This window comes from Haliaeetus leucocephalus, unplaced genomic scaffold (assembly GCF_000737465.1).
Source record: "Haliaeetus leucocephalus isolate CR32 unplaced genomic scaffold, Haliaeetus_leucocephalus-4.0 Scaffold506, whole genome shotgun sequence".
Lineage (NCBI taxonomy): Eukaryota > Metazoa > Chordata > Aves > Accipitriformes > Accipitridae > Haliaeetus > Haliaeetus leucocephalus.
Genome location: NW_010972942.1, coordinates 6914084 through 6939528, shown reverse-complemented (window position 1 = coordinate 6939528; position 25445 = coordinate 6914084). Strand labels below are relative to the sequence as shown.

Genomic DNA, 25445 nt, shown 5'->3' with positions numbered 1-25445 from the left:
TTGCATCGCCTTGTGTAAAAGGTCATGAAATACTCGGAAGACGAGACCTCAACTGCAGCGTCTGCTGAAAAGGGAGAAGAAAGAACAAAGGGGTTTGTTGGGTTTTGGTTTGGGGGGTTGGGGGGAGGGAATAGAAAGCCAGGCTACCTGATGATCCATTTTGTCCAGGGTCTTGTCTACAAAGTAAACCATCTCCAAAAGCGGGAAATGCACACAAAACCTGGGAAAAGTAGTTTGGAGTTTACTCCTCACGCTTTCCTCTTAATCCCTTTTTCTCAGTTTGTGTAGTGTCATGAATCGCACTGGTTTGTTCTCTCAAGTCGCCGTTTTTAAAGCCCTAGTACTAAGATAAGTCTAGATAGTCCTGGAAATGATTACATTTGTTGTGGTTTGATAGGGAGTGAACTGATGAGGTATTCCTCTTTTTGCCCTAAGTTTTACCGTAGAATGATGCCAAGGAATACACCAAAGAACTATAATACCCTACACATTTCTGAATAGCTAGTGCTTTTCTGGCAGGATAGAGGATTTACCTTTGATTTGTTTCCCTTCCTTTAAAAAAGAAAGTGTTTAAGACTGACCGCATTTGTTTACTTACTTAGAATCTTGATCAATAAGATAGTTTCACAGGACAGCATTTTCAGTTTTTATCACGCTTGTGCTTGGTACCTCTTTGTGCTTGCGTTGCACTCAGACAGCTTAAACTCAACACAGCCAGGACAATACATTTTTTCCCTAGGGTTTTTTTCCCTAGGTGTTCCTCTTCCACTGTCAGCCCCTCAGGGCCACAGCTTCCTTCGTGCCGGCTCTGGCACTCGGCTCAGCCCTCGGTAAGCTGATTCAGCTTGCTGAGGCGGCAGGAAACCAGTCCAAGGGAAAGAAACATTTTTTGCTGGTTTGATGAGCTGGATCACTTCACCAAGGATGGGAGCGCAAGAACTTGCTTGCAAAAAAACAGGGGAGGTCCATGGGGAAAGAGGAAGAGAGGATAGCCCATTTCAACAAGGACGAGCTCTTAATTTAACTCAGTCGTCTCGTTGAGCCATCCCTGAGAACACATGTATAATTCAGCCGGTAGGCATTAAACTTCGGTAGCTCCGTTGCACTTGAACTAGTATGTGATGATGAACCAGTAACTGCAGTCTGTAAGCTTTACAGATCATGTATTTATACATCAGCTTTGGGATCTTGTTGTATGACCAGGATTCCTAGCCATTATTGTATAAAATCAACAATAATTTTCATGAGATCACAGAATAACAGTAGATATCACAAAAGTATTCTCCAATCCCATGGGAAAATACAAGGGTGCAGCATTCCCAGCCTTCACAGCAGTTGCAAACCATACAGCCTGCAAACAGGTACAATTTCAATTCTTTCTAGAGTGGCAAACCTATTGTCCTGGTTTCGACTGGGATAGAGTTAATTTTCTTTCTAGTAGCTGGTACGGTCTTATATTTTGGATTTAGTATGAGAAGAATGTTGATAACACACTGATGTTTTCAGTTGTTGCTAGGAGGTGTTTATAGCAAGTCAAGGATTTTTCAGCTTCTCATACCCAGCCAGCAAGAAGGCTGGAGGGGCACAAGAAGTTGGGAGGGGACACAGCCAGGACAGCTGATCCAAACTGGCCAAAGGAATATTCCATACCATATGATGTCATGCCCAGTATATAAACTGGGGGGAAAGCTGGCTGGGGGTGGGGAGGAATCGCTGCTCAGGAACTAACTGGGCATCAGTCAGCGAGCGATGAGCAATTGCATTGTGCATCACTTGTTTTGTATATTCCAATTCTTTTATTATTATTATTGTCATTTTATTATTGTTATCATTATTATTTTCTTCCTTTCTGTCCTATTAACTGTTCTTATCTCAACCCATGAGTTTTACTTTTTTTTTCCCGATTTCTCTCCCATCCCACTGGGTGAGGGGGGGGGAAGTGAGTGAGCAGCTGCACGGTGCTTAGTTGCTGGCTGGGGTTAAACCACGACACCTATCCAGAGATAAAATTGTCCTTAGGACTAGGTGAAGATGTTTGTTTTAGGAAGTTACCACAGCTGACTACAGCTACCAAAATGCCTGACTTCCCTGCTTACTTTTGGCTCTGAATACTTAAATAACAGGTTAGCTGAGCAACGAGAACATTTGTAGCCTGCAGTGGGTATGAGCACCCGGTGCAAAGTGATGAACGGGAAATCAATATTACTCTCTTCACTTGACGGGTTAATTACAGAAGGTGCAATGACAGTATCCAAGTTCACAGTAAAATATAAACGTATAAGATGACTTATGCAAACTTTCTGCTTTTAAGATTTTACTGTAGTGAACTTAAAATACATGGTATCCCTCAAGCACAAAGCAATCAATTGGTGTTGCAGAACGGTCTGTTTATGGCCACAACTGCAAAAGAACACAGTTCCCATTTTGCTAGGTTAAGGACATGGGCTGACACCTTGCTTTTGATTTATCTGTGTTAGTGGAAGACATTAAGTCAGGACTAGTGGGAGACAGGCCCTTCATCTTAAGAGTGCCTACCCAAGTTCCCAGCTGACAGCCTCCTTCCATCGTGGGCTGCCCCCGCCGCGGTGGTGAGTGCTCGCCCAGCGCGCTCGGCTGCTGTTCTTTGAGGGACGCGACCTCTTGGCAGAGAGGTGGCACTCAGCAGCAGAGGGGAGAGCTGTACCTTACCTCGGCTGGCTGAGTCTCACAAGCTGTATCAGTTTCTGAGGAGAAGGTAACAGCTACAAAGGCGCCATCTTTTTAAGGTCACACTTTAGTTGTGATGGATTTGGGACTTTACATGTACTTGCTAGTCCAGGGAGCTGCTGACGCCCAACAAGGTGCCTCAGCCTTGTCTATTCCAGGGAAGAACTCAGCTGAAGGGTGGCATGAGTTGATGGCTCTGCTTTTCCTTCGTTTTTTCACATTTCCAGCCAGGTTTTCCTCTCGACACTATGCCACAAATGCAATAAATCAACACGCTTGTCTTCCTTCCCCTGTTCCCTAACACTGCTGCCATTTTTGGGCAACATCTGCTTTTCATTCCCAGCCCAATATTAATAAAGCAATAAGCAAAACAGGATGTGCATTAGGAGGCTAATGGGCTTTAGGTCCTCCTGGAGCATGAGCATGGGGAAGCATAAAGCGAAAGGACAAGTAACTCTGTTCCTCAGGGACTCTCACCAAGCTAGTGTCCTAATGAACTCCCGAGGGCAGCTCACTGCTGCGAGGGAGCAGCTCATTATTTTTATTTGAGATGTCAGAGAGAGCGCTTGTAACAGAAGATCCCAAACTAAAGACCTCCTTTAGTACAAGAAATGAGCTTAACCGCACTCAGACACAGTTCAGCTAAATCCACCTTAACGTTTGTCGGTCTCCAGAGAAGAGCTAGCTACAGTTTCATGAATGAAATCAAGAAACCCTGAATGGGAGGGAAGTGCAAAGCAATAGGAGAATGGCAGAAAGGAGAAAGACAGTCTCAGAAATAATAGTTAAGCTTAGGGGTGACAGCTGTCAGCATTGAAACTGTACATATCAGAGAAGAAAGGGCTACATTTTCTCACTGAGGTCATTCTTCTACTTTATCGTTTGCCCTGTGCCATGCTCTCCCATCCAGGGAGCACCCCTACCACCCACAGCAGGGCCAGGGTGATGGGAGGGATGGGTTCACTTGGCCATCCAGTGTTCATTGGGCACGGAAAGGTGGTGAGTCGGGCTTGTGTCAGTGCAGGGGGCCCAGTTGGAAGCAGCAGGTGATAAGGCTACCTGCAAAGGGTAGCGCAGGAAAGGCTCTGACATGCCTTGCGCATCTCAGGGCTGAATCTGGCACCATGACTATAAACACGGGCTCCCCTTTGAGTGCCTAGTAGCAGGATAAAGCCCATGCCATCTACATGAGTCATAGTAATGATTCTGTAGGGCCTACTGTTTTGGTTTAGAAGATGCCAAGTCTCAGGAGGTAAGTTGCAGTGAATCTACTTGGGATAATTTTAACAGTTGTGTTCAAAATGAGACCTTCTTTCTCAAGCAAAAGCCCAATGTTTAAGTGCGTTTTTCTGAAAAAGCTAGTCGAGCATCTTAAAAGTGGGACTGACTCTTGATTATTTATGTCTCTCTCCTATGCAATTACACACAGAAGAACTCCTGTTTTGAAAAACAGATTTGAGTGTAAAAAGTCTCAGTTGGTTTTAGATGTAAGGAGACAAAGTAAAATTAAAAAAAAAAAAAACTAGAAGAAAAAGCATAGAAGAAACAAGGAGAAACTAAAGCACATTTTCTACATACCATTAACCTCTGGAGATCATATTGATAAATGCTCAGTGACAAACTAGGAGGCAGGGGTTCTAATTCCCAACCCTGCAACATGTCAGGCCGTGCTAGGAATTTGTCTAGTGGGGCAGAGGGAGGGAGGAGGGTGCAGGAAGCTGTCCGAGTCAGCACAGGAGCTCTGTACAGGCAGTCTCTCCGGTCTGAGGAGAACCGTGAGGGCTTCCTCCATCCCTGCACTGAGGAGAGGAGCAGGCCTTTTCCTCCACTCTGGAGCCAGGCTGGAGCCCCTCACTCAAGCGCTGCAGGGTGCCGAGGCTCTGGGCAGCTTTGAGCCGCAGCGCATGCAGCGCAGTGCAGTAAGTGCTGCACTCTAGCCCTGAGCAAGCAATATCTAAAGGCAGATAATCTAGCAGCTAATCATCAAAGATATCTCTTTTCCAAGTTATTTACAAGTAAGATATACCAGTTTATTAAACACCAGGATACTTACTTAGGAATGTATACAGGGCTGTGGTAGCCTAGCGGCAGTATAATGAGATACGGTCTATGCCTTGAATGCAAAGGCACATTTAGTGCCTATAATTGTTTCCTAAGATCTATACCTCTGGTTTTAAGCCTTTTTTTTCCTACTGCCACAGCAGTATCAGGCATTAAGGAGACATGAGATACTCATATAGTCTACATGGGAGAGGAAGAAGGGAGCTGTACTGTGCCTTGTTATGCCATTTCATTCTTTGTGTTCACATTTTTTCCCTGCAAGTCCCAGTTCCTCTACTACATCCTGCTTTTAAAATGGTGTAAGCATTCATCTGAAACTATGGAAGCATCATCTGAAACCAGGACCAAAGCCATGAACAAAGACTAAACCAGATTTCCCTCTCACTGTCATTCACAGAGATCTCGTTTCTCAGCATGTGCTGCTTTATTTCAATGTCACCTTTCAGCGGCCTTTTGGCAAGAATTCTGTATTCATGTATAAGCTAATGCATTTATATTTGGTTAATATATGCATTATGACCTTAACCATCCTTAAACATTATTTTCCTCTCTACACTTATATGCCTTTAAGTGTGCTAGTTTTAAATGTTAAGTGACAAAGTCAAAACACTTTGAAGTAACAGTTTGAATCTGTTTGAATTCTTTGCCCATGTCCAAATTCAAAATTCTGTATTAAAATAGAACATTTGCTCATTGATTTTTCCCCCCACCTGATCATTAGTTTCTATCAGAGGAAATGCACTGGCAAAATCACAAAATATCAGCGCCACAATAGAAGAAACCTGGAAGAATGCCACCAAGTGAAAATATCCTCTCTGAAAGTCAGTACACAGGATCATAAAAATGTCTGGGAACTCCTGGGTCATCAACCCCCGATCCCAGTTGCCATGACATGATAGGCTTTTAGTCTACTGTGGGCCACAGTGTGGCCTGACCACAAACATCACTAACTGCAAAATGTAGGGGGTTTAGTACAAAACACCAAAAAAAACACAAAATCTATAATGCACCATTAAACAGAGAGCAAGAAAAAAATCAGTTTCCTCGCCAGCTTCTAAGTAAATCTACTGTGTGTGTAAAGGTAGACACCTTAAATGCATCTTTCTGGACCATGCCAGTGTCTGAATTCGTGCTCCAACGTGTCACCCTAGCCAGTCACGTCAGATGGGAGCCAGCAATGTGCCACCTGGAATCAGCACTTGTGCCTTCACACAAAGGGAAAGAGCATTTGTCCAGGGAAAGTGCATGTCATTCAGAACCAATACTTTAAATAATATCATGAGCAAATTTAATTACTGAGTAGCAATAAAGTAATTGAACATTGATGAATATAAAGGTAGCACAAAATAAGAGTAACACAAGAAGGAGTCATGAGAATAGACTCTAATGAAACACACTGCTATCTAAAATGTGATTTAACGTAATCAGTTCAGTAAATCTGAGAATATTAAAAAGTTCTTCAATTGCCAGCACAGAAGCTAGCTTCCTCCTGTTCAGTAGACCTAAAAAGGGGGAAAACTGCTGAAATGAGGAGAATTACACTCTGAGATAAGTCCATAAGACTTCTACTCCCTACCTCTGGAGTGGTGAAGCCATTTCAAAGCCCTGGGGCTACTGTACATCTCCAGCACTTAAACCGAATCTTCTACCTAGGATATGAAAACCAGAAAAGAATGTAGTGAGCTATTTACAATTACCTGGTCTGAAGCAATACAGTGTAAAAAGCAGAGATACAAAAAGGTAGCCAGGAAAGCAACTTGTAAATATGCACCAATGTTCAAAACAGATTTAGGCCAGATATGAGAGCAGGGTTTTGTTGGTTTTTAGGAAGAATAATTTGCCCAGCAGGGCATATTTTACAGCCTTAGGGTCCCTATACAAATAAAACTTGCAGATCTCTTAGAGGAATGCATGCAAAATTATCCTGAAGTTATGTATTTATTATTATAAGGCTGAAAAAAAACCCAAAGGAAATGCTCTAAGAGGAACCATATGCTGAAACATTATTCATCTTTTATCCTTGAAAACATGTTTTTAATGTGGGCACTCTGAAGGCTTATGTCAGCAAGCAGTAGCCTCTGCAGCTGCTGACCCAAGAAAGCTTTCAGGCATGGCAGTCATGGGGGCTTATATATGAAATCCAATGTTAAATTTCAACTATTGCAGCCTCCCACTCCATGTTAAAGACCGCCCTACTGTTGCCCTGAGCCCTCCGTGGCCCAAATTCTCATCTGAGTTATAGGACAAAGCAATTCCCTTGGGTTCAGGAAAATACCATTGGGTTTCTTCTACCCATAGGACTGAGCTCAGCTGTCCAGCTGCCACCAAAGATGAACACTGAATTTAATCCAATATTCATTGGTTGGGCAGGGACTGGGGAAACTTGCTGCAGTGGAGCTGAAGCGAGAGGCAGCAGAGCAGACATGCAGTGAGCATTGAGCTAGTGGGTCCTGCACACAGCAGGGCTGGTGTTTCTATTGTTTCCAGAGTGTCACCAGAGGCAGGTAGAAATACATTAGGCTGGGAGGATGCCTTCTCAAAGGGGGAGAAGCAAGCCAGCACCATTTTTTCTCCAGTGATTTTCCTGCCCTCAATCTCCTGCTGCAGGCTCTACTGCTGCCTCCAGATGTGATCTAGCTATCTTGCTTCTGTCAAGAAGAGGAAGGTGACTGTTGCAGTGCTTCTTTAAATGATAATATTCTGTATCAGCTAAGTCACCAGCCTGTGCAGCTCTTCAGCTTAGGGTCACAGATACTTGTGAGATACTTATTGTCATGACATTTGGGGAAGGTCTATTCTCATTTTAGTTTTAGTTAGCAGTTTAAATCATAGGAGGAAGATGGGGGATTTTCATTAGAAATACTGGATAGAACAGAGCAAGGCGTTGCCAGAAGTGGAATTGCAAGAGGAACTGAGCGGGGAGGGAGGAGGCTCTATCTGCTCCATTCCTCCACTCACCTCACCTGGAAACCAGGTCCTGACTTGGATAATAAGTAAGAAAGCATTTCTTTACCAAGAGGGTGGTCAAACACTGGAACAGGGTCTCTAGAGATGTGCTTGATGCCCCAAGCCTGTCAGTGTTTAAGAGGCATTTGGACTATGCCCTTAATAATATGCTTTAACTTTTGGTCAGCCCTGAAGTGGTCAGGCAGTTGGACTAGATGATCCTTGTAGGTCCCTTCCAACTAAACTATTCTGTTCTCTTCTATTCTATTCTGTTCTAAATGTTATTTTGTCTGTTAGATCTGTTATCAATAATATAACTTGCAAAAAAGTTAGAGGTGGAGCAGTATGTGAAAGCTGTTGACCTAAGTGTGCCCCAGAGCATGAGCCAAAGCCAGGCACTATGGCCCTCATTTCACCCAGATGGTAATCTTTTCTTATTTAAAAAAATGTTTTGTATTAATTGTTAACTTATTATTAGATGTCTGTGGGACCATTAAGACTTGGGTGTTGTGTAATGCTCAAGGGCACGCTGTGGAGTGTGACCTCAAGGCTCTCATGGTAGGCTTGAAGTCATATACAGCATTGCTGAGACTGCTACTCTGATTGGCAGCAGGATCAAACCTTGAATTTCTTATTTTCTTTACTATTCTTCAGAAACCCTTCTGGTCCACAGGGACAGAGCTTGTGTTTGTACAAGAAATGCTGTGATGCATTCACTTGCAACATGCAACATTACCTGTGGTGAATGGAATTAAATTATTTTACATATAAAATGGCTATGTAAAATTAATCCTAAGTAGCTTTGAAAGGAAATCCTGCCTAGAATGATGCTCATAAAGCAGATTTTCACTCAGATGTTTTTAGTCTGTCATTGTTGTCCCTCCAGCTATTATTTTGCCTTGCGTGCCGTGACGCTGCTGGATCTGAAATGTCAGAAAATGGGCTTCCTATCTGTCACCTAAAGGAAGAGTTGCTCCCAGCATGAGGACAAGACAAAGTAAGTAAAGCTTCAAGGGCAGTATTAGCAGGCTTCTTTAAGTATTAAAAATCCTGTTTAGAAGTACAAACATTACTCAGTGTTGTGGTTTAACCCAGCAGGCAGCTAAACACCACACAGCTGCTCACTCACTCCCCACTGCAGTGGGATGGGGGAGAGAATCGGAAAACAAAGCAAAACTCATGGGTTGAGATAAAGACAGTTTAATAGGACAGAAAAGGAAGGGAAAATAATAATAAGAATTAGAATTAGAATATACAAAACAAGTGATGCACAATGCAATTGCTCACCACCCGCCAACCGATGCCCAGCCAGTTCCTGAGCAGTGGCCCCCAGCCAGCTTTCCCCATAGTTTATACACTGAGCATGACGTCATATGGTCTGGAATACCCCTTTGGCCAGTTTGGATCAGCTGTCCTGACTGTGTCTCCTCCCAGCTTCTTGTGCCCCCCACACACACCCCCAGCCTCCTTGCTGGCAGGGCAATATCAGAAGCTGAAGAGTCCTTGACTTAGTGTAAACACTGCCTAGCCACAACTGAAAACATCAGTGTGTTATCAACATTATTCTCATCCTAAATCCAAAACACAGCACTATACCAGCTACTAGGAAGTAAATTAACTCCATCCCAGCCGAAGCCAGGACACTCAACAAAGTGAAAGAGAAGACCAGTAAAAACTACTATTACTTACATGCACACAGGCACACACACACAGAGACTACACTCACACTAGTAATAAATAAAGGAAAACAGTTGAACCAAAGACTGAAAGAAAGGATGTGAATTCAATGGAGCCATATAAAACCACCAGAGAAGGCAATCCAAGCTGCAGAAGGCATTTCAGCTCTCTCCTTATATCGTGCCCTCTTCTGCTGCTCATCACATAAGCAGAAATTCCCACTGATGTGTTGGTTTGTGTTCTGTGAATTGGTAGATGTGAGCAGTGGTGAATTTAACAAGGGAGTTTTTTTAAGTGTTAGCTACACCCAAGAGATGAAATGCTGTCCAAAGTCAAAAGGTAAAATCCTGGCACCACAAAAGTCAATGGTAAAATTTCCATTGCCAGGCAATTATTCTCCAGGTTATTGCCACCTTCAACCCATTTATTGTCTTCTGAGAAACAAAGAATATACATGCATCTGAAATCTCTTTAGGAGTGTCTTTGATCTGCGGGATCCTGAATATCTGGGAAGAAAACATATGCTCCAGTCTTCTCAAAGGAGAACAGGCTGGAGAACTGGGAGTGCCAGTGCTGTCCTCCCAAACATGACCTCCAGTTAGTGCCTCTAAAGAAGTTAGTGCCAGCAAAGAACTTAACCCAACCGTCTCAAATCATCAAACCCACTCGAACACAGTGTTGCGTCACTCTTCCCCACTGGTGAGGGCCAGGGCACAGGGTGCTGATGCCAGAGCCCATGTGATAACCACCACTCGAGGTGCCTGTCCCTGGCAGCAGGTTCTACGAGAGGGACAAGCGGTGGCAGACAGCTCCTCTTGGAAGATGTGTTTTCCAATACAACCCTGTTAAGAGGGGCCCTGTGCTGAGAAGTTTGACACCCCTGACCCCGCGCCGCCCTTGGGTCAGCAATTACATTTCAGCAACAAGCATATCATTCAAACAGGACGAGAAATATGGCTCCCAGAGGGATGGGTTGACAGCAAAAAGCCAAAATACTTCGCAATTTTCAACTGTTTATAGAAGTTAGATTTTTATGCAGGGGTTGTAGACTAAGAAAACACATTCTCCAGCAATCCTTGTAGCAATCCTTGCAAAGATGAAATCCTTAAATTCAGCAGTATTTTGTAGTGTTTAGTGTTGTTCAGATACGTAAGACAGAAAAATTCTGTGTCTCTGCACATAGACAGCAGAAAGCCATTCACACTCAGCTACCTGACAGGAGAAGTTTTGCATGTTCAGTCTTCAGACAGAATTCAAACTACAGTCTTCAGGTGCAAATGAACTCCTCTGAGTACTGCTCCACTGCCATCATTTTCAATTTGTCATGCTTTCCTGCATAGTTCCTACTTTCCTACCTTGCACTCATAAAAAGGGAGGATAAGGGAATTCCCCAGCTTTCAAATACTCCTTCCTAGAAGACCAAGAACAATTCTGGAACAGAGGACATGATAATATGCCCATCGTTCACAATCTAAATGACAATGTGCAGCATCAGCTTTTAAATGTCAAGGTCATTTGTGGTATTTCTATTTTGAGTAAAATGGCTCCTGCTGTTTCCATGGTTTCACCTGAAATATGTACTGAGCCTCATTGTTAAGAACCTTGAAACCCAACCATTCTAATAAAAAAATAGGCATCCTCTTCTGTAGGTAGTTAATTTGAATTTAAATACAAAGAAGTCTGTATTTACTCTGGATGGGTTCATGGATCTCTACATTGCATTTGTGAACAAAAGCAGATGTTTGGATTATCCAATTTACGCTTCTTTTTGGCATATTGCACAATTATAGCTTTAATTATTTCTACAACATAGTTTGTACAGTAGAAAGATCAGCTTTATTGTTTACTACACATAAGGAAATATCAGCTTTATTAAAATAAACTATTGAGAAAACATGGTAGCTCGCAGACATAATGAAAATGCAGAAGAAACACAATATTCTTTAGAGAGAGATTTTGAAAGGTTAGCATTGCTTCAGATTGTATTCTATATGTTCACATTCAGCTGTGGAAATACTAAACATTATTAGAACTGCTGAGCTTTCCAGGACAAAATAGTCATTTTCCCATGATTGCTTAATACTTAATAACTATTAATCAGAAACAGAATGCTGGAAGGAGATTGAAGAATGACTCAGATGAATAAGGCAAGGAATAGTTTAATGAATTTTAAAACCTCAAAATGCAGAATTAAAACTGTGGATACTGGAAGACAGAAGATTTCCTTATTAAGGCCTTCAGCACTGTTCATGTTGAGTTGCCAGTTTCAGTATACTCATCTTTGCAATATTACTGGTATAAACACCGTGTTTTGTCACCAAAATGAGGTTACAGAGATGTAGCTCCACTGTTTTAGATAAGATTGGAGCAGACACTGCACAGCAAGGAAGTACGTTGTCTCATTAAATGGTTACCTTTACAGCCCAATTTTAAGCACAATATAGAATATAATCAAGTGTTGACCCAAGTCATTATTTAAATTTGTCCTTCTTTCTTCCTTTCTCTCTTTCTTTTGAAACATGTCTATTAGACTGTCACCAGCTGAAGCTGTCATCATTCACATGACATCAGTCTGTGGTATTTTTCTCATTTGCTAGTTACTCTTTTTGGAGCTGTAGAAGACATAGAAAATATAAGTACATAAAGGAAAATGGTCATTTTATCTCTGATAAATTATAGTTTCATGTTGTGGAAAGTCTGTTCATTTCCCCCTTATCAGACCAAGAGATTTTAAAAGCAGTGAATGGGATCCAACTCACCTAACCGTAGCTGTCTAATATGTGGCCGTCTATGCTGGGTTCATGGATTAGGCTCCGTATTCAACAAATATAGAGAGAAGTTAGTGGTTGTCCTCTAAGATTGTCCTCTAGGGTGTCCTCTTTAATTTATACACATACAGTGAATAGTTAGTTACTCCAATGTGAAAATGCTTAGAACGTCTGTACAATGAAGTAGCTCTGAACAATTTTGCTTAGTGTCAGCAGGATTTTATACAAAACTAAAATGGGTGAGGACTTAAGACTTTGCTTACCTATTTTGTATTATCTAGACATGTTACATCTGTCTCTGTACCCTTCAGTGTTAATGCTTGGTTGATACATTTCTCATATATGGGATTTTAAAGTCCTTATGTTTTTAGTTATTAGGGGAAAAAAACCAAAATTTGTACACCTTGTGTATTTTCCTACTCTTATTTAGTCAGAAATCCTAAAGAAAATTATAAAAAGTACGATGATTAGTGTCAGGCTTGCTTACATTCTCCATTCCTCCTATCCATCTCCATCCCAGCCTTCCAAAAAGGTCTGTCCCATTGCTCTGCCAGCTGTGCTAGATGTCATCTAGTAGCTGTACAGAAGGACATCCAGCTCCTACAGTGCATGGTCTTGGCATCGCAAGGGAGACGGTGCAGACCACAGAAGGCCGAATTGTTCCTACCAACCTCACTTTGGCATGATGGCACAGCTTTGTACTCTCCTCATCTTGTTCAGCCAAACAAGCTGGCCTGAATCTAGCTTTTGGAGAAAAACTACATTACACAGGCAGAGCTTGTGTCAGATCATCAAAGAGGCATCATGATGTAACAAAGTATTACATCTGATACAGCAATTGCGTGAGTAAGCTCTTAATCTTTTGTTTTTTTTTTTTTTTAAATACAGACAGACCTTATAAACATACAAGTTCTGCTATATCCTTCCTTGGACCTCAGGACATGAGAAAAATGCACAAGTCAGAAAGTATTCCCAGTACTTAGATGCTTCAAATTCCTTAAGTTTAATAGCTTTAATAGCTGAGAGGTTAATGGCTGTAAAACGCTATCTACAGTGGTCTAAAATAACAGAAATTACCGAAGGCTGCCATATCCTAGCACATCCAAATGAAAGCACAGAAAGTTACAACCAGTTAAGACTATGGGAATAGTATGAATGTTTCACAGACTGACCTACCTTAGATAAGCTTACATTTGGGGCAAGGTGCTTAGAAACACTTTTTTTCACTTCTCCCCCCCCCCCCCCCAACTCTTCAGCTGCAAAAAACTCTTTCTGCTCTTTCTTAAAGCACTGGATGTGCATGGCGCATCAATATTGAAACCTCGTATCTTTTGCTAGTTTTGCAAAAGGCCATACATTGGGTTCTTTTGATCAGAGTTGCTGGCCCTGGGAGAAAAGAGATTTTCTACAGTCACTTATCCTATCTTGCCTGCAAAATAAAATCTGTGCAGTCAAGAGTTTCAGTCAAGAGTTTATAGGGAGAACTTCAAAGTGCTGTAGACAGAGAAGAATTTCAGATACCTTTTAGCTGTACAGAGCCCTTACTCTTCCCTAAAAGAAAACCATATGGTTGGTGCTCTGTTGCCAATTCACTGAGTGGTAAGGCAGCACAAATTTTTAATCACCTGCATTAAAACTCAGGCAAGACTCTGTTGTTGCTTTTAGCATTAAAGAATATAAATATTTTGGAATAGATTTTGTATGGATAATGTGAGAATACTTTAAAAAAAGTTGATACTTTCCATCCTGTAGGACATTTTAGTGTCTAAATGTAGGTGTTCATGTATAATATAAGCGTAGAAGTTCCTGCTCTAGTCACTGAAGATAAAATACTTGACTCATTTGCCAAGTATAGATGTCAAGTGCCATCGGAGATGTCACAGGACACCTGGGAGCACTGCACAAGGGTGGCAGATGTGGCACAAGTTACAGAGGAGACTCATGCCTTTCCAAATTTCAGCAGGAGATCAGGCAGGAGACCCAAAGGGCATTAGATTCCTCCCATAGGCAAACTCAGTAGAGTTTGGAGCTCCTCATATAGACTGCTGTTTAAGGGTGACTTGAAGAGCTCACAGCAGAGAGCAGTCTGTCAGCTGCATCGGTTAGGTTTCCACTGAGTGTAACAAAGTTTGGACACCTAGTTCCTATGTCCTTACCTACATCCAGGTATCTAAATGTAAGTGTCTGTGGTCTGGTGCTGAATCTCACCATGGATGTGCAGATAAGAACACAAAGTTATTGGGAATTGCAGAGTCAGAAGTAAAATGTGTTGTGCAGCAGGTAACACTGATGTTTCAGGAAACAGCAATTTCCAGAATTAGACACCACCCGGAATAGGTTGATGGGTAAGGTCCCACTCCAGCAAAGTATTTACCATTAAGCATGCAATGAGTTTTGTCTTTATTCAATGCAGCATTGTAGCATATTCTGGGAATTTAGGATGTGCTTAACACATCTGCTGATTCAGGACTCAAGCTCCATCTATATACACATGATGCCCTGCATTAAATCTCGTGCTCATGCACAAGGTTTTGCATCTCCTGCCTACCGTGCACAACCTCAGTGGAAATACAAAAAAATTTAAATTCAGCTAAGTGGATTTCTGAGCACAATCGTAAGATAAATACAAAATCACATCATCATCATGCTCAAGAGCTCACAGTAGCTGCCAGCTTGCTGACATATGTCAGCTGGTGAAATTGCCTTTGCCTAAGCAGCACAGGGGTTTTGTCTTCAGGTGTATGGCCTTAGTTCTGCAGTGCACATGCAAGTCAGGCACATGCCTTTGAGTATTTGAAGTTTAATTTAATTTTAACAATTGCAGACCGTGACTGATTGACAAGAGACAGGAAACATGTCTTCCCAAGATTTTTTTGTGGTTTTTGGAAGCTATGAAATAGGCTTTTACAAACAAATTTATGGGCATAAGGAAGCATTTGGCTACTGGATGCTTCTATAGCCAACGTGGACTTTGTAATAAAGATGTTCATTTATTCTTAGTTCACCCAGAATTTCACTACTGTGGACTTAGATAAAATGTAGATCTCTTCACTCCCAGGGCTGAACTGAAAGATTACAAAAATAAATGGTCATGTTCTCATGGAAGAACCAATTTCTGGTATAAAATATATGGCAAAGAAGAAAATGTTAGTATTTTAACCTCTTTAAAAAAAAATAAATAAACTGGTCTTGTTATCTCACCTAAGTATGGCTCCTTACCGGAGCCGGAAGGTTCCTTTTCTTGAATAGGTTCTGTAGACCTGTCTGAGGTGTTAGGCCCGATTTGCTCTTTCAGGATCAGTTTAATTAGCCTAGAAACTTCAAGTAGAGATATTTTATTTCATGTAAAAAAAAAAATCCATTCCTTAGTAAAACAACTTAACAAAAATGTCAACCTTCTCAAATCAAAGGTGTGGTTATTTCAGTTGCTTTTTAAACTAAAACCAAGCTTAACTTAATTTGGTCTTGTTTCTCCAGGTACCATCATTTTTCTACATTCAGCTGAACAATGTGCCAAATGCATTTTCAATTAATAAATTATTTGTCCGGAAGTTTTGTTGATATTGCTACTGAAATGACAAGAGGATGCTGATCTGTTCACCTTGTCACTATGCTCCCCAGCCTGTTTTTGCTCAAAGCCTCCTGCTCAGACTTGGAAGGAGACTCACAGCTCTGTAATGTAAATGGGCTGTGTATCTCCACAAGAGACTCCACCACCCCGTCGCCTCCTTTCGCCCTGCAGAACCAATGCAGTCTGGCCCCAGGAAGACTGCTTCATCCTCATCAAGTGTGAAGAAAAAGAGCTGTAGGTCAGCACTTTCCAATGCATCTGCATTTGCATTAAGTGTTGCACCTCTGACTATTTTACAGACTGAAGTAGGCAGCTCTGTTCCAGATCTTTGGACTTTGTCTTTCCTCCTGTATAATGGGTAGAGGATGCTGGCTGTCCTTTTTTGGATGTCTTGACTGTTACACCTATGTATTCCTGTACTAAAAGCACACAGCAATCTAAAGATCATTTTTGTCACACTGCTCCTCTAACCTACACAGTTCCTCCCTCCTCTGTTGACCTCCTGGTTATGGGGTCAACTCTAAATATCTGCCCTCTCCTCCCTTGCCCTTCTCAATCCCTTCTCCTTTCCAATCTCCTTTCCCAGTACGGCTTTTGCTTTCCAGCTCACTGTCCCTGTGGTACAGGGGCCTGACGCCCAACTCACCTTCTCCCTGCAGCTGCTGATCCCTCCTGGCCCCGCTCCCTACTGCCTTCCTCCCAGCTGGGACCACCACAACCACTGCCCCACCAGCAACAGGGTCTTGACCCAAAAGCACAGCTCGCACCTTGCAGCAGCAGAGTGGTCCCCCCCGGTGCTCCCCAGTTGTTTTGTACCCATTTGGTAGAGGGCCAGAGTCTGAGGCATGCAGGACCCAGGCAGCTGTGTGCACTCTGGATCCCATCCTGAAATCTGCCACTAAATGGAAGGAGTGAATTCTTTAAATGTTTTCTTGTCATGCAGTCTTCCTTCCCAGGGCCATCCTGGTTGTCCAGGAGTTTTTCTCCCCATTAAGAAACCATATCTTTAATTTACTTGTTTCAGCGAAACATCAGGTTGTTTCTCAGATCTTGTTATTATCCAAAGCCATGAACTCCATAAGCACGAGAACAACTATCAATACAATTTTGCACTACATTACTATGTTAAATCAGTAAAGAACTGTTAATAAAACCCAGAAATACACTACTAACTTAAGTGCAAAAGTACAAAAGCACCTGGTGAAAGATGGAGCTAACAGGACCCAAACGTTGCCAGTATCCAGTAAGGTTCAAATACCTAATGGGAGCTTGTCGCTTGTGCTTTGCTGTCTACTGTATTTGATTAAATCCTGTGGCTTTGGCATTTTCAAGCCAAATTCTCCAGCAGTGTTAAAAATTCGGGCTCCCCATATAAGCTGGCTGACAGTCTAATCCAAACTGATCCTACGAAAACATTAACAAGGCCCAAAAGCAGTAGGAGGTACTGTTCCTATTAGTAGCTGATCTATTTGAGGAAAGATAGACCAAGTATGGTGAAGAGGTTAAAAATAAGGTCAATGATCTGTGTGCTTGGCCACTCTGCTTTCTGTCTCTGTTATCTAACGTGCTCACCTCAGAAGCAACCTCTGATTTAATTAGAAGTACCAGTCTGGGATTCGTGCACTTACATAACAAAGCACCTTGGGAAAGAATTTAAAAAAGACCTTTTTACCAAGAATATTCTCCCCAAATATTAATTATTCATGTTTGTAATAATTACAGCATGGAACTGCACAGCTAGCCGGCTCATAGTTTTGCATATGCTGAACTACAATTATTGCAGGCAATTAAGGCCAGAACCTGTGTAATGCTGATCATACTGCAGAAATATTATGGGTTTTCTCTAGCTTTCATTCTTCACTGCTCTAATGAAACTTTTTCTGTTTTCTAAAATATATTTTTATTATTTTTTACAGCCAGATGATCTGCCATCTAGCCAGAATGTTGAAACTGTTTTAGCTTCTATTTTTAAATCCCTGTGTTTCAATGAGGTTTTGATTTTTTTTTAGACTCACATCTGCCACTTAAAAAAAAAAAGGCAAAGGCCATGATTCACTTAATTTCAGTGGATTTATCTTAAATCCGGGCAGGTTGGCTTGACACTTTTTTGCAGAACACATAGGACATTTGGGATTAAAGTTACTCCTTGTAACCGTGTCATAGCATCGTAGCAGCATGCAGGCACTGATTAAGTTCTCTCTGCCTCGCTCCCACACCTCTAATCTCAGAGCTGACCTGATTTATATCATTAGTTTTACATGGGCCTGTGTATATTGAAATCCAGGAGAGGGGAAAGGGCTGAGATTACCTGAAAATAAACTCAGCTGGCAAAGAGATTAATCCATTTATAAATGCATTTTGCCTGTTGCTGAGTGTGCAGAGTTTATCCTTTTAAGGAACATAGGCCTAAATCCAGATACTGACACTGCTTGGGAAGGGAAAAGAAAGAAGCAGATGAAGTAGTAGTCCAAATGGGTCTCAGCTCACTCCCACATCTGGCTCTGCTTCCCTCCTCTGAATGAAGGCAAGTCCAGAACACTTATAGCTCTAAACTGTATTATAGGCACCGTGAGCCCCAGGAGCACACCTGGCTGTAGACCTTGAAGGGTCTGCTTGGTCAGCCAAGGTGCATCTTCCAAGCTTGTGGAGGAGAGGAGGGAAATGTCCTTTCCTGGGGTCCCGGGAGTCAGGCAGTAGCTGTGCCTGGAGCAAGCACACTGTGCTTATTTGGTGATTTCTTACAGTGACAGGGCTGTACAGGTCATCGCACCAAAAATACTGGGGTTATTCTCATTTTTTACCTATAAATATCTAGCAGTAAAATCTTCTTAAATTCCCAATAATCCAAAGAAGAAGAATGACTTCTCCAAGACATGACTCAGATAGACCCCTAACATAGATGCTTAGAATAATTTCCAGTACCTCTAAATCAGATTGAAAACATATTAAAATTAATATATGGCTAGGAAAAAATGAGCATGACCACAACTTTTATCAAAATCAACTAAACCATCCAGGCTGAGACTGCAGGAGGAATCATCCTGCCCTTGTCAGCCAGAAAAATTAATGATTGTATTGTTTTCAAATCTTTCTTTCAATAAAAAGTGTCAAGTTTATTTTTGTACCTATTGCTATTGCATGTCTGGTGTGTCATATTAAATATATGCAAAATTCCTTCTTAATAGAAACTTCAATTAAAAAAGGAAGAAAAAAGCAAGATGTTTTTAGATGTGATATAACAAACAAGCAAAAAGAAGAAATGGAGGAGGAGACCACATAACAATCCCATTCAGATACTTCGTTATATGTCCATAGCCAAGGCGTTTTTCAGACACTTCCTTCATATATAAATGTAAATATACAAATATTATATAGTCTCTGAAGGGTAGCAGAAGAGAAACACAAGACAGTATAATGATCACTTCAGAAATCTATTCTACATTTAAGTGGATTTAAGGTTGAAAGCACTTGTCAATAATTCAAGGGTAAAACACATTAAGGGGCTACTGTAATTATCCAAAGCTCAGGCAATATAAACTGGGAAACTGAGAATCAAGGAACTGATTATAAAATATCCAGCCATGCAATCATCAGGATTTTGTGGTTACTGTACAGTGTTATGACAGGGCAGAGTAAAGGCTAGCTGACTGCCTCTGTTGTGCCTGCTTTGTCTACATGTATGTTGGTTATTTTAAATGTAAAATAACTATGGATTTAAATGTAGTTACTTGATGACCCTGGTGCCTCTCTACTAAGAGGCTCCAGAAAAGCAGCACAGTGACTATCAGAACACAAACAAGGTTATTTCCCCATCCATGCAAACATAAACAACATACTTCAGTGAATTAGAGCAAGAAAGATTAAATTAAAAGACAACCCCAGCTGTGTCTCCTTTCCCACACACAGCCCAGAACAAGACATCTTGGGCATTTGAAAATAGCCTAGAAGAAACTGATCTGTGTGTAAAATCATGGAAAACAGGCTGAAAGGGATCTCAGGAGTCCTGCCTAACATCTTGCTATACCCTAACTCCATGCAATGACTCATTAGTAGGTCGCTGACAAAGATAGCAGCAAAAGGGATTCAGTATTTAAAAGAAATTGCTGTCTCCATTTGCCCTTCTTGTTAATGCTTTGCATCCTTAGCTATGACCTGACCTGTGAAGTAATAAATGTTCATTTAGGCAAAAATACCCTTTAAGTATAAAGAAGTGAAGAAGTCCTCTAGCGAAAGTGCTGAAACTACAGATGACATAATCGAATGAAATAAAACCTGTGCTGTGGGCATTAGTCACCCATTCTGCATGTGCCTAGGCTGTTCAAAATGACAGAGGATGCCTCTGGTACACTTCGTCATTAGAAAAGAATTGTGATTCCACTTTTGACTCATTTTCTTAGTAGTGCTGCTGATGGTGAGGGTGAGTCAGATGGTCTCCATACCCTCAAACAGATCTGAACAGCTGAAAAACATGGGAGAAATAATAGACAGCTTTTTGCTCTGTCCACCACCACCACTCACTGCGCATCCCAGATCAAGGCTGATTAATTCTTACAATTCATGTTTTCTTCCTACAGAATGTACTGCCAGACCAGATCAAAAGAAAGAAATGAAAAATCTGCACCTGAAATACAGCCTTATTCAACCAACACCGACAAAAATTGTCCCTGCAAAGTACCATGGCAGCTGTGTGCCTCATGCAGAGCATACAGCTGATGGCAAAACAGAAACAGGAGGGGCAAAAATTGAGAACCATTCACGCTGTTTATCCTGCAGCTGTACAGTTATCAGGATTAAAAAAAATATTCTGGATGCTTCCCTCCCTTCTATCTTCACCCGGGACCTTTTAACGATTGCTCTGAAGCAGGTTGTCACAATAATGGATGCTTTCAGTGCTATCTGCCTTCCAACCGCTTGCTGCTCACTGAAAAGCCGGTGCCTGATGCCTGCCAAGGAAAGCTGCCCTCTCGACAGTGGGTACCTGACCTCACCAGGCCCCAAGCCACCCTCCCAGCCTGATAAAGAGTGTTTTCACTATGTCCCTTTCTCTGCCCCAGGCTAGATGGTAAGAAGTTTAGGATAGGCCAGCTTGGCTGTAGATTTGTTGCTCCTATCAGGTTTGTTATATTACTTTGACAACATCTTTATTGCTAGATGTTCTTCTAGGTACCAACTAAATCAAACTTATTCTATTAAAGCAGTGGGGTAAGGGCTGGGCTGTGAAACTGAATGTCAAGTTACAAACAAGTCAAGCAATCAAATGCATTATGAATTTCTAGCTAATATATTGGCTTCACCTCTGGTCCGTGGCAAGACACAGTCATGGTAGTGGACACATCCCTAGTCAGCAAGTTCCTTGATTTTGGTCCTTTATTTTGTATTCCTCCTAACTTAGGAACACAATAAGTAAAAAAAAGCATGAAAATAAATCTCAAAATCCTCCTGGTCCTTTGGAGATAGGACTGCAGTCTAGCTTCATTTGTGTCTTCTTCCTTCCCTGCTCTTCTGCTCAGGCAGTTTGGTGTGTGTGTTAATAGGAATGCAAATGAAGCAAAGTCTTCCTCCTAGATCAGGCAGTCTGAGTAATGCTTAGCCTCTAATATAAGTGCTAGGAAAGGATTCTTGATACTTCATTGTTCTTCTTAAACTAGTTCATTAACCAGAGGTCTTTATTTTGTTATAGAACATCAGAAAACATATAGGGTTTGCCTGAGCTTCACCCACTGGGCTTTCTCATCTGCTTTGAGTCTCAGAGAAATGATAATCAGGATAGTGGAAACTGTGTTCATTGTAAGACTTCTTGAACAAAAATGAAAATGGTAGAGCTGGAGCCAGATATGGAACAATATATGTGAATCATTGCCTCAAAAATAATATTAAGTTCTGCTTACTAGGTAATTATATCACACAGGTGGACTTTTGGTTCCACTGAAATTAAAATCATTTGTATGAAGAATTAGGCAGGAGAGACGGTGTAGTTACAGCCCCTCCTATTACTATTATGTAGCATGGTATATGCAAAGTTCTGGGCAGACTACCACAGCTGAGCATCTCCACGGTCACTGCTGGGGCTGAATCCTGTTCTATCAGTATGTACGTTACACACTCGTATTGGCAGCATTAGCAACAAACCCTTCCAGCTAAGGCTGACCAACACTTTGTTACAAGCCCCATGTGCAAGCCCTTATAAATTTACATAAAGGGCATATATAAACACATCTGTAAGGGATTTTCCATTTCATTCAGAACAAAAATTAAACTAATCAAAAAAGTCAGTGTCATTGGCAGTAAAACATCCTGATGCAGGAAAATGTTGAAATAGCGACAGACAGTATGGAACAAAGACTGGATGTAAGTTACCTAAAGGATGAACTTGAACGGTTGGCTTCAAAGATTGGTTCATTTGATTCAAAGAATGGTACTGCTGCTTTGGAATGTATCCAGCAAAACATGCCCACGGATTTCACCTCCCAAAGGAGACATCAGTGTAGTAAGACTTTGCTCCTGAGCACCTATCACAGCTACAGTCACAGTGCAGGGTAGCCTGAGGCTGCTCCTCCCCTGCAAAACTGGAGTCCAGGGACTGGACAGGAATAGCAGAAGTTGGGCTGAGTCTGACTGTGCTGCCCTGGGTAAGGAGACCAGGGAAGACAACATGATTGAGAGACACAGCAGGATTTACTCTGTGCTCACAGCAATGACAATCTCCCCATTAAGCCTAGTGATTAAAAATAGCATTTGTATTGATTGCGGGTAATGATCAAAATTACACTTCAAAAATATTCCTTGGCGCTTGACTGTCAGGTGGTACAAACTTGGCTGAGTTTATAGGAGCTGTGTCAATCAATTAAGCTAAAAATCTGGCTGTTTGACTATCAGTAGCCGAAATATTAAGTAAACACAGAAACAATATTAATACACAGCGATAACATTCTGAAATGCAAAGAAAGACCTGGATGAGTCCAACTGCAGCCAGTTTTCTCCTCTCTGTAACCTCTCTAACATGCTCTGCTTTGCAGTTCTGCTACACACCATTTTGAAAGTTGACCCACGCCCTTGGCTCTTGCTACGTTGTTAAATCCCACAGCCTTGCCTCCAAGAACCAAAAAAATTAGTTAAAAAGGGGCGCCCTCTAATGTAGCCATTAAGGGTATTAGTCACACATTGTTTAATGGGCAGTGCATTTCCCCAGTGCTGGAGAGGTGCTGCTAGAAAAGCAACAGGGCTGATGCTATAAGCTGCTCTCATTTCCAAGAACAGCATTTGAGATAAGCTCTTCCTTCAGCGGCCAGAAAATGTTTAGTAGCTGTGAATCCTCTTTGTGCTTGGCTGCAGGTACGTTACAAGAGCTTGCAGGACTGATTCAGTAAGTAGTATCCTCAGGGATGATGCCTTCCAGAAGGCATTCACTTGAGCTGTGATAATAAAGAAGGACACACATAAGCCAGTGACTACATTACACTGAACCTCCTCTAAAGACACAGAGCAACCAAGTAGAAAAGAATTCACAGCTGAAAACAACACAAACAGATAAAACTGGCAAGTTTCAAATCAGGAATTTTCTGTGTTAACTGCATGCCCTGATAGTAGATCCAAAGTCCACGGGCCAGAAGCTACGCGGGTAGAGTTGAACTACCTGCAGCTCTAAGACAGGTTTGCCTGATCAGGTTTGATTGAGTAACTGTGCCCTCTCTTCTGTATGTGATTAAGCTCTAAGAAATGGGATTTATGTGGTGAGGCCATGACACCTTGTGACCTGCAAGGCCTGTGTCTGCCTTCCTTGCTTACTGTTTCCCATCCCTGCTCTGCCAGTTGCTCATTTAGCTTTTCCCCACGCAGACCCCAGTTTCACACCTGCAGACACTCAGCCAGAGTGCCTCTCTCCAACAAACCCTGGGCCCAGGAGCTCACAGATGCATTTGTGGGGGACATGGGGACTTCTGCAATTTGCCCAACGTTATGCCCTTTTCTCTGTGGTCAGATAACACAAGCCTCCACTATGAGAAAGCAGCTGTTCTGCATTTTTAACTCATTGCTAATACAGAAATCTACCACTTTTATACCAGTGAAAGTTGTTCCTCAGACCTCTGAGTAGAGTTAGTCCCAATGTTTATTCCAGGTTATGTAGCAGCCCTTTGTGGTGCCCTGTCATGTTTCATCAACCACGTAACACAGGGTTGTCTAACTGTAATGGATAAAGCAGGCTGAAATGTGGCATGTTAACAGGTCTCCTACAACCCCAGAATTGATAGGTCTGCCCGGCATGATGTGATGCTGCCTAGGGACGCTCAAACCAGATCCAGCATCAAATGTCATCTAGATCTACAGCAGGACTTTCTACCTATGCTTATCTGTCCTAGTCCTCAGAGGAAAAATAACACCCAAACTCCCTCCCAAGTACTACATGAAGAGGAAAGAGATTCAGGAGGTATTTGTTCAGGTTTGGGGAGGCCAGCATGGTATAGCAGTAACACAGTTAATGCTTCTAGCACAGACTCCTTAAGGATCACCTGTAGGAATAAGATCTGGCCTTTGGGCCAGATCCAGCATCACCAGTGCCAATAGAAAGCTCCTGCTCACCTCAATGGACTCTAAATTAAGCCCTCAGGCCATGAGAGGCAGCTGCTCAGAGAATTATGCTAGGTCATGACTAGAGACCGGGCACTGCAGTCCCAGGGGTTACTGAATATTTTATGATTCAGTTATTAAAAAACATGTGTATCAGACATCTATCACTTTCAGTATCCATAACCCTGGCTGCTCCTGGGGAATTGAGGGAGGATATTGCCAAAAGAGATATTTGAGGACTGCGGGAGTCTGCCTTCAATAAGCCAATACTTTAATGCAGCAAGGGACTTTGCTGGATACTCTTGTTGGCATCAGTTAGGTATGGGGCTGCCTCACTCTCTGCTGCAGTAAATAGCCAGAACAGATTATTCAGGGTTGAGCTGCCCTGTGGATGTCCCTGGCCTCCTGGGGACAGATCAGGGCAGGGCTTGGACAAACACCTGAGAACAACCACTTCTTCCCAGGCTTGTATGCACACAGGGCTTGGGACTTCTGAGTGTGAAGCAGAAGGAAAAAGCTTCTGGGAAGAGACTGACTGCAGGGAGCTGGGCACAGTGAGGGCAGCTTTTAACAGGCAGCTCAGGGTACAGCTGTGATTTCAGCAGTCAGTTCATCCAAACTGAATCAAGCTGTTCCCAACACAACCTTAGAGGTATTACCATTAAAGAGCAGCTGGATAACAATCTACTTTAAAATTAGCATCAATAATAGCACAGTTTCATAGCATTTCTACAAAACAATAGGCAAACAAGCCAAATCACTGTTAATTATTTTTTAATGATTGTTAAAGCCTGCTATGATATGAAATGCCAATCAGTTCATTGTTTCTTAAACTCTTGATGAGAATAGCAATGCCTACTTGATTAATTCTAGTCCTAACCTAGCTGATCCAAGATGAATAGCAAAGAAGATGTGGGAACTGAAGTCTGTATTTACAAAAAAAAAAGTTGTACAAACTTTAATTACAACAGCAGGTGAATTTTTACTGTTTTAGCCCTTGTGTGTCTTATATCAATGTTATGTAAAACAATGAAAGATTTCATATGTAGATGGATGTAGTCAAAGACCTTATCTATTGTGGTTGGATGACCCTGGCTGGACACCAGGTGCCCACCAAAGCCGCTCTATCACTCTCCTCCTCAGCTGGACAG

General features: G+C 41.9%; 1 protein-coding gene across 1 annotated transcript in view; it reads right to left on the bottom strand.

Moving 5' to 3' along the window:
• Nucleotides 1–25445, bottom strand: part of SLCO5A1 (solute carrier organic anion transporter family, member 5A1) — a 150944-nt gene that overhangs the window by 73477 nt on the left and 52022 nt on the right. Inside the window, exon 2 of the mRNA XM_010575928.1 lies at nucleotides 2689–2723. Within this exon, the coding sequence (XP_010574230.1) occupies nucleotides 2689–2723 (35 nt within the window). The remainder of the gene's footprint in view (nucleotides 1–2688; nucleotides 2724–25445) is intronic.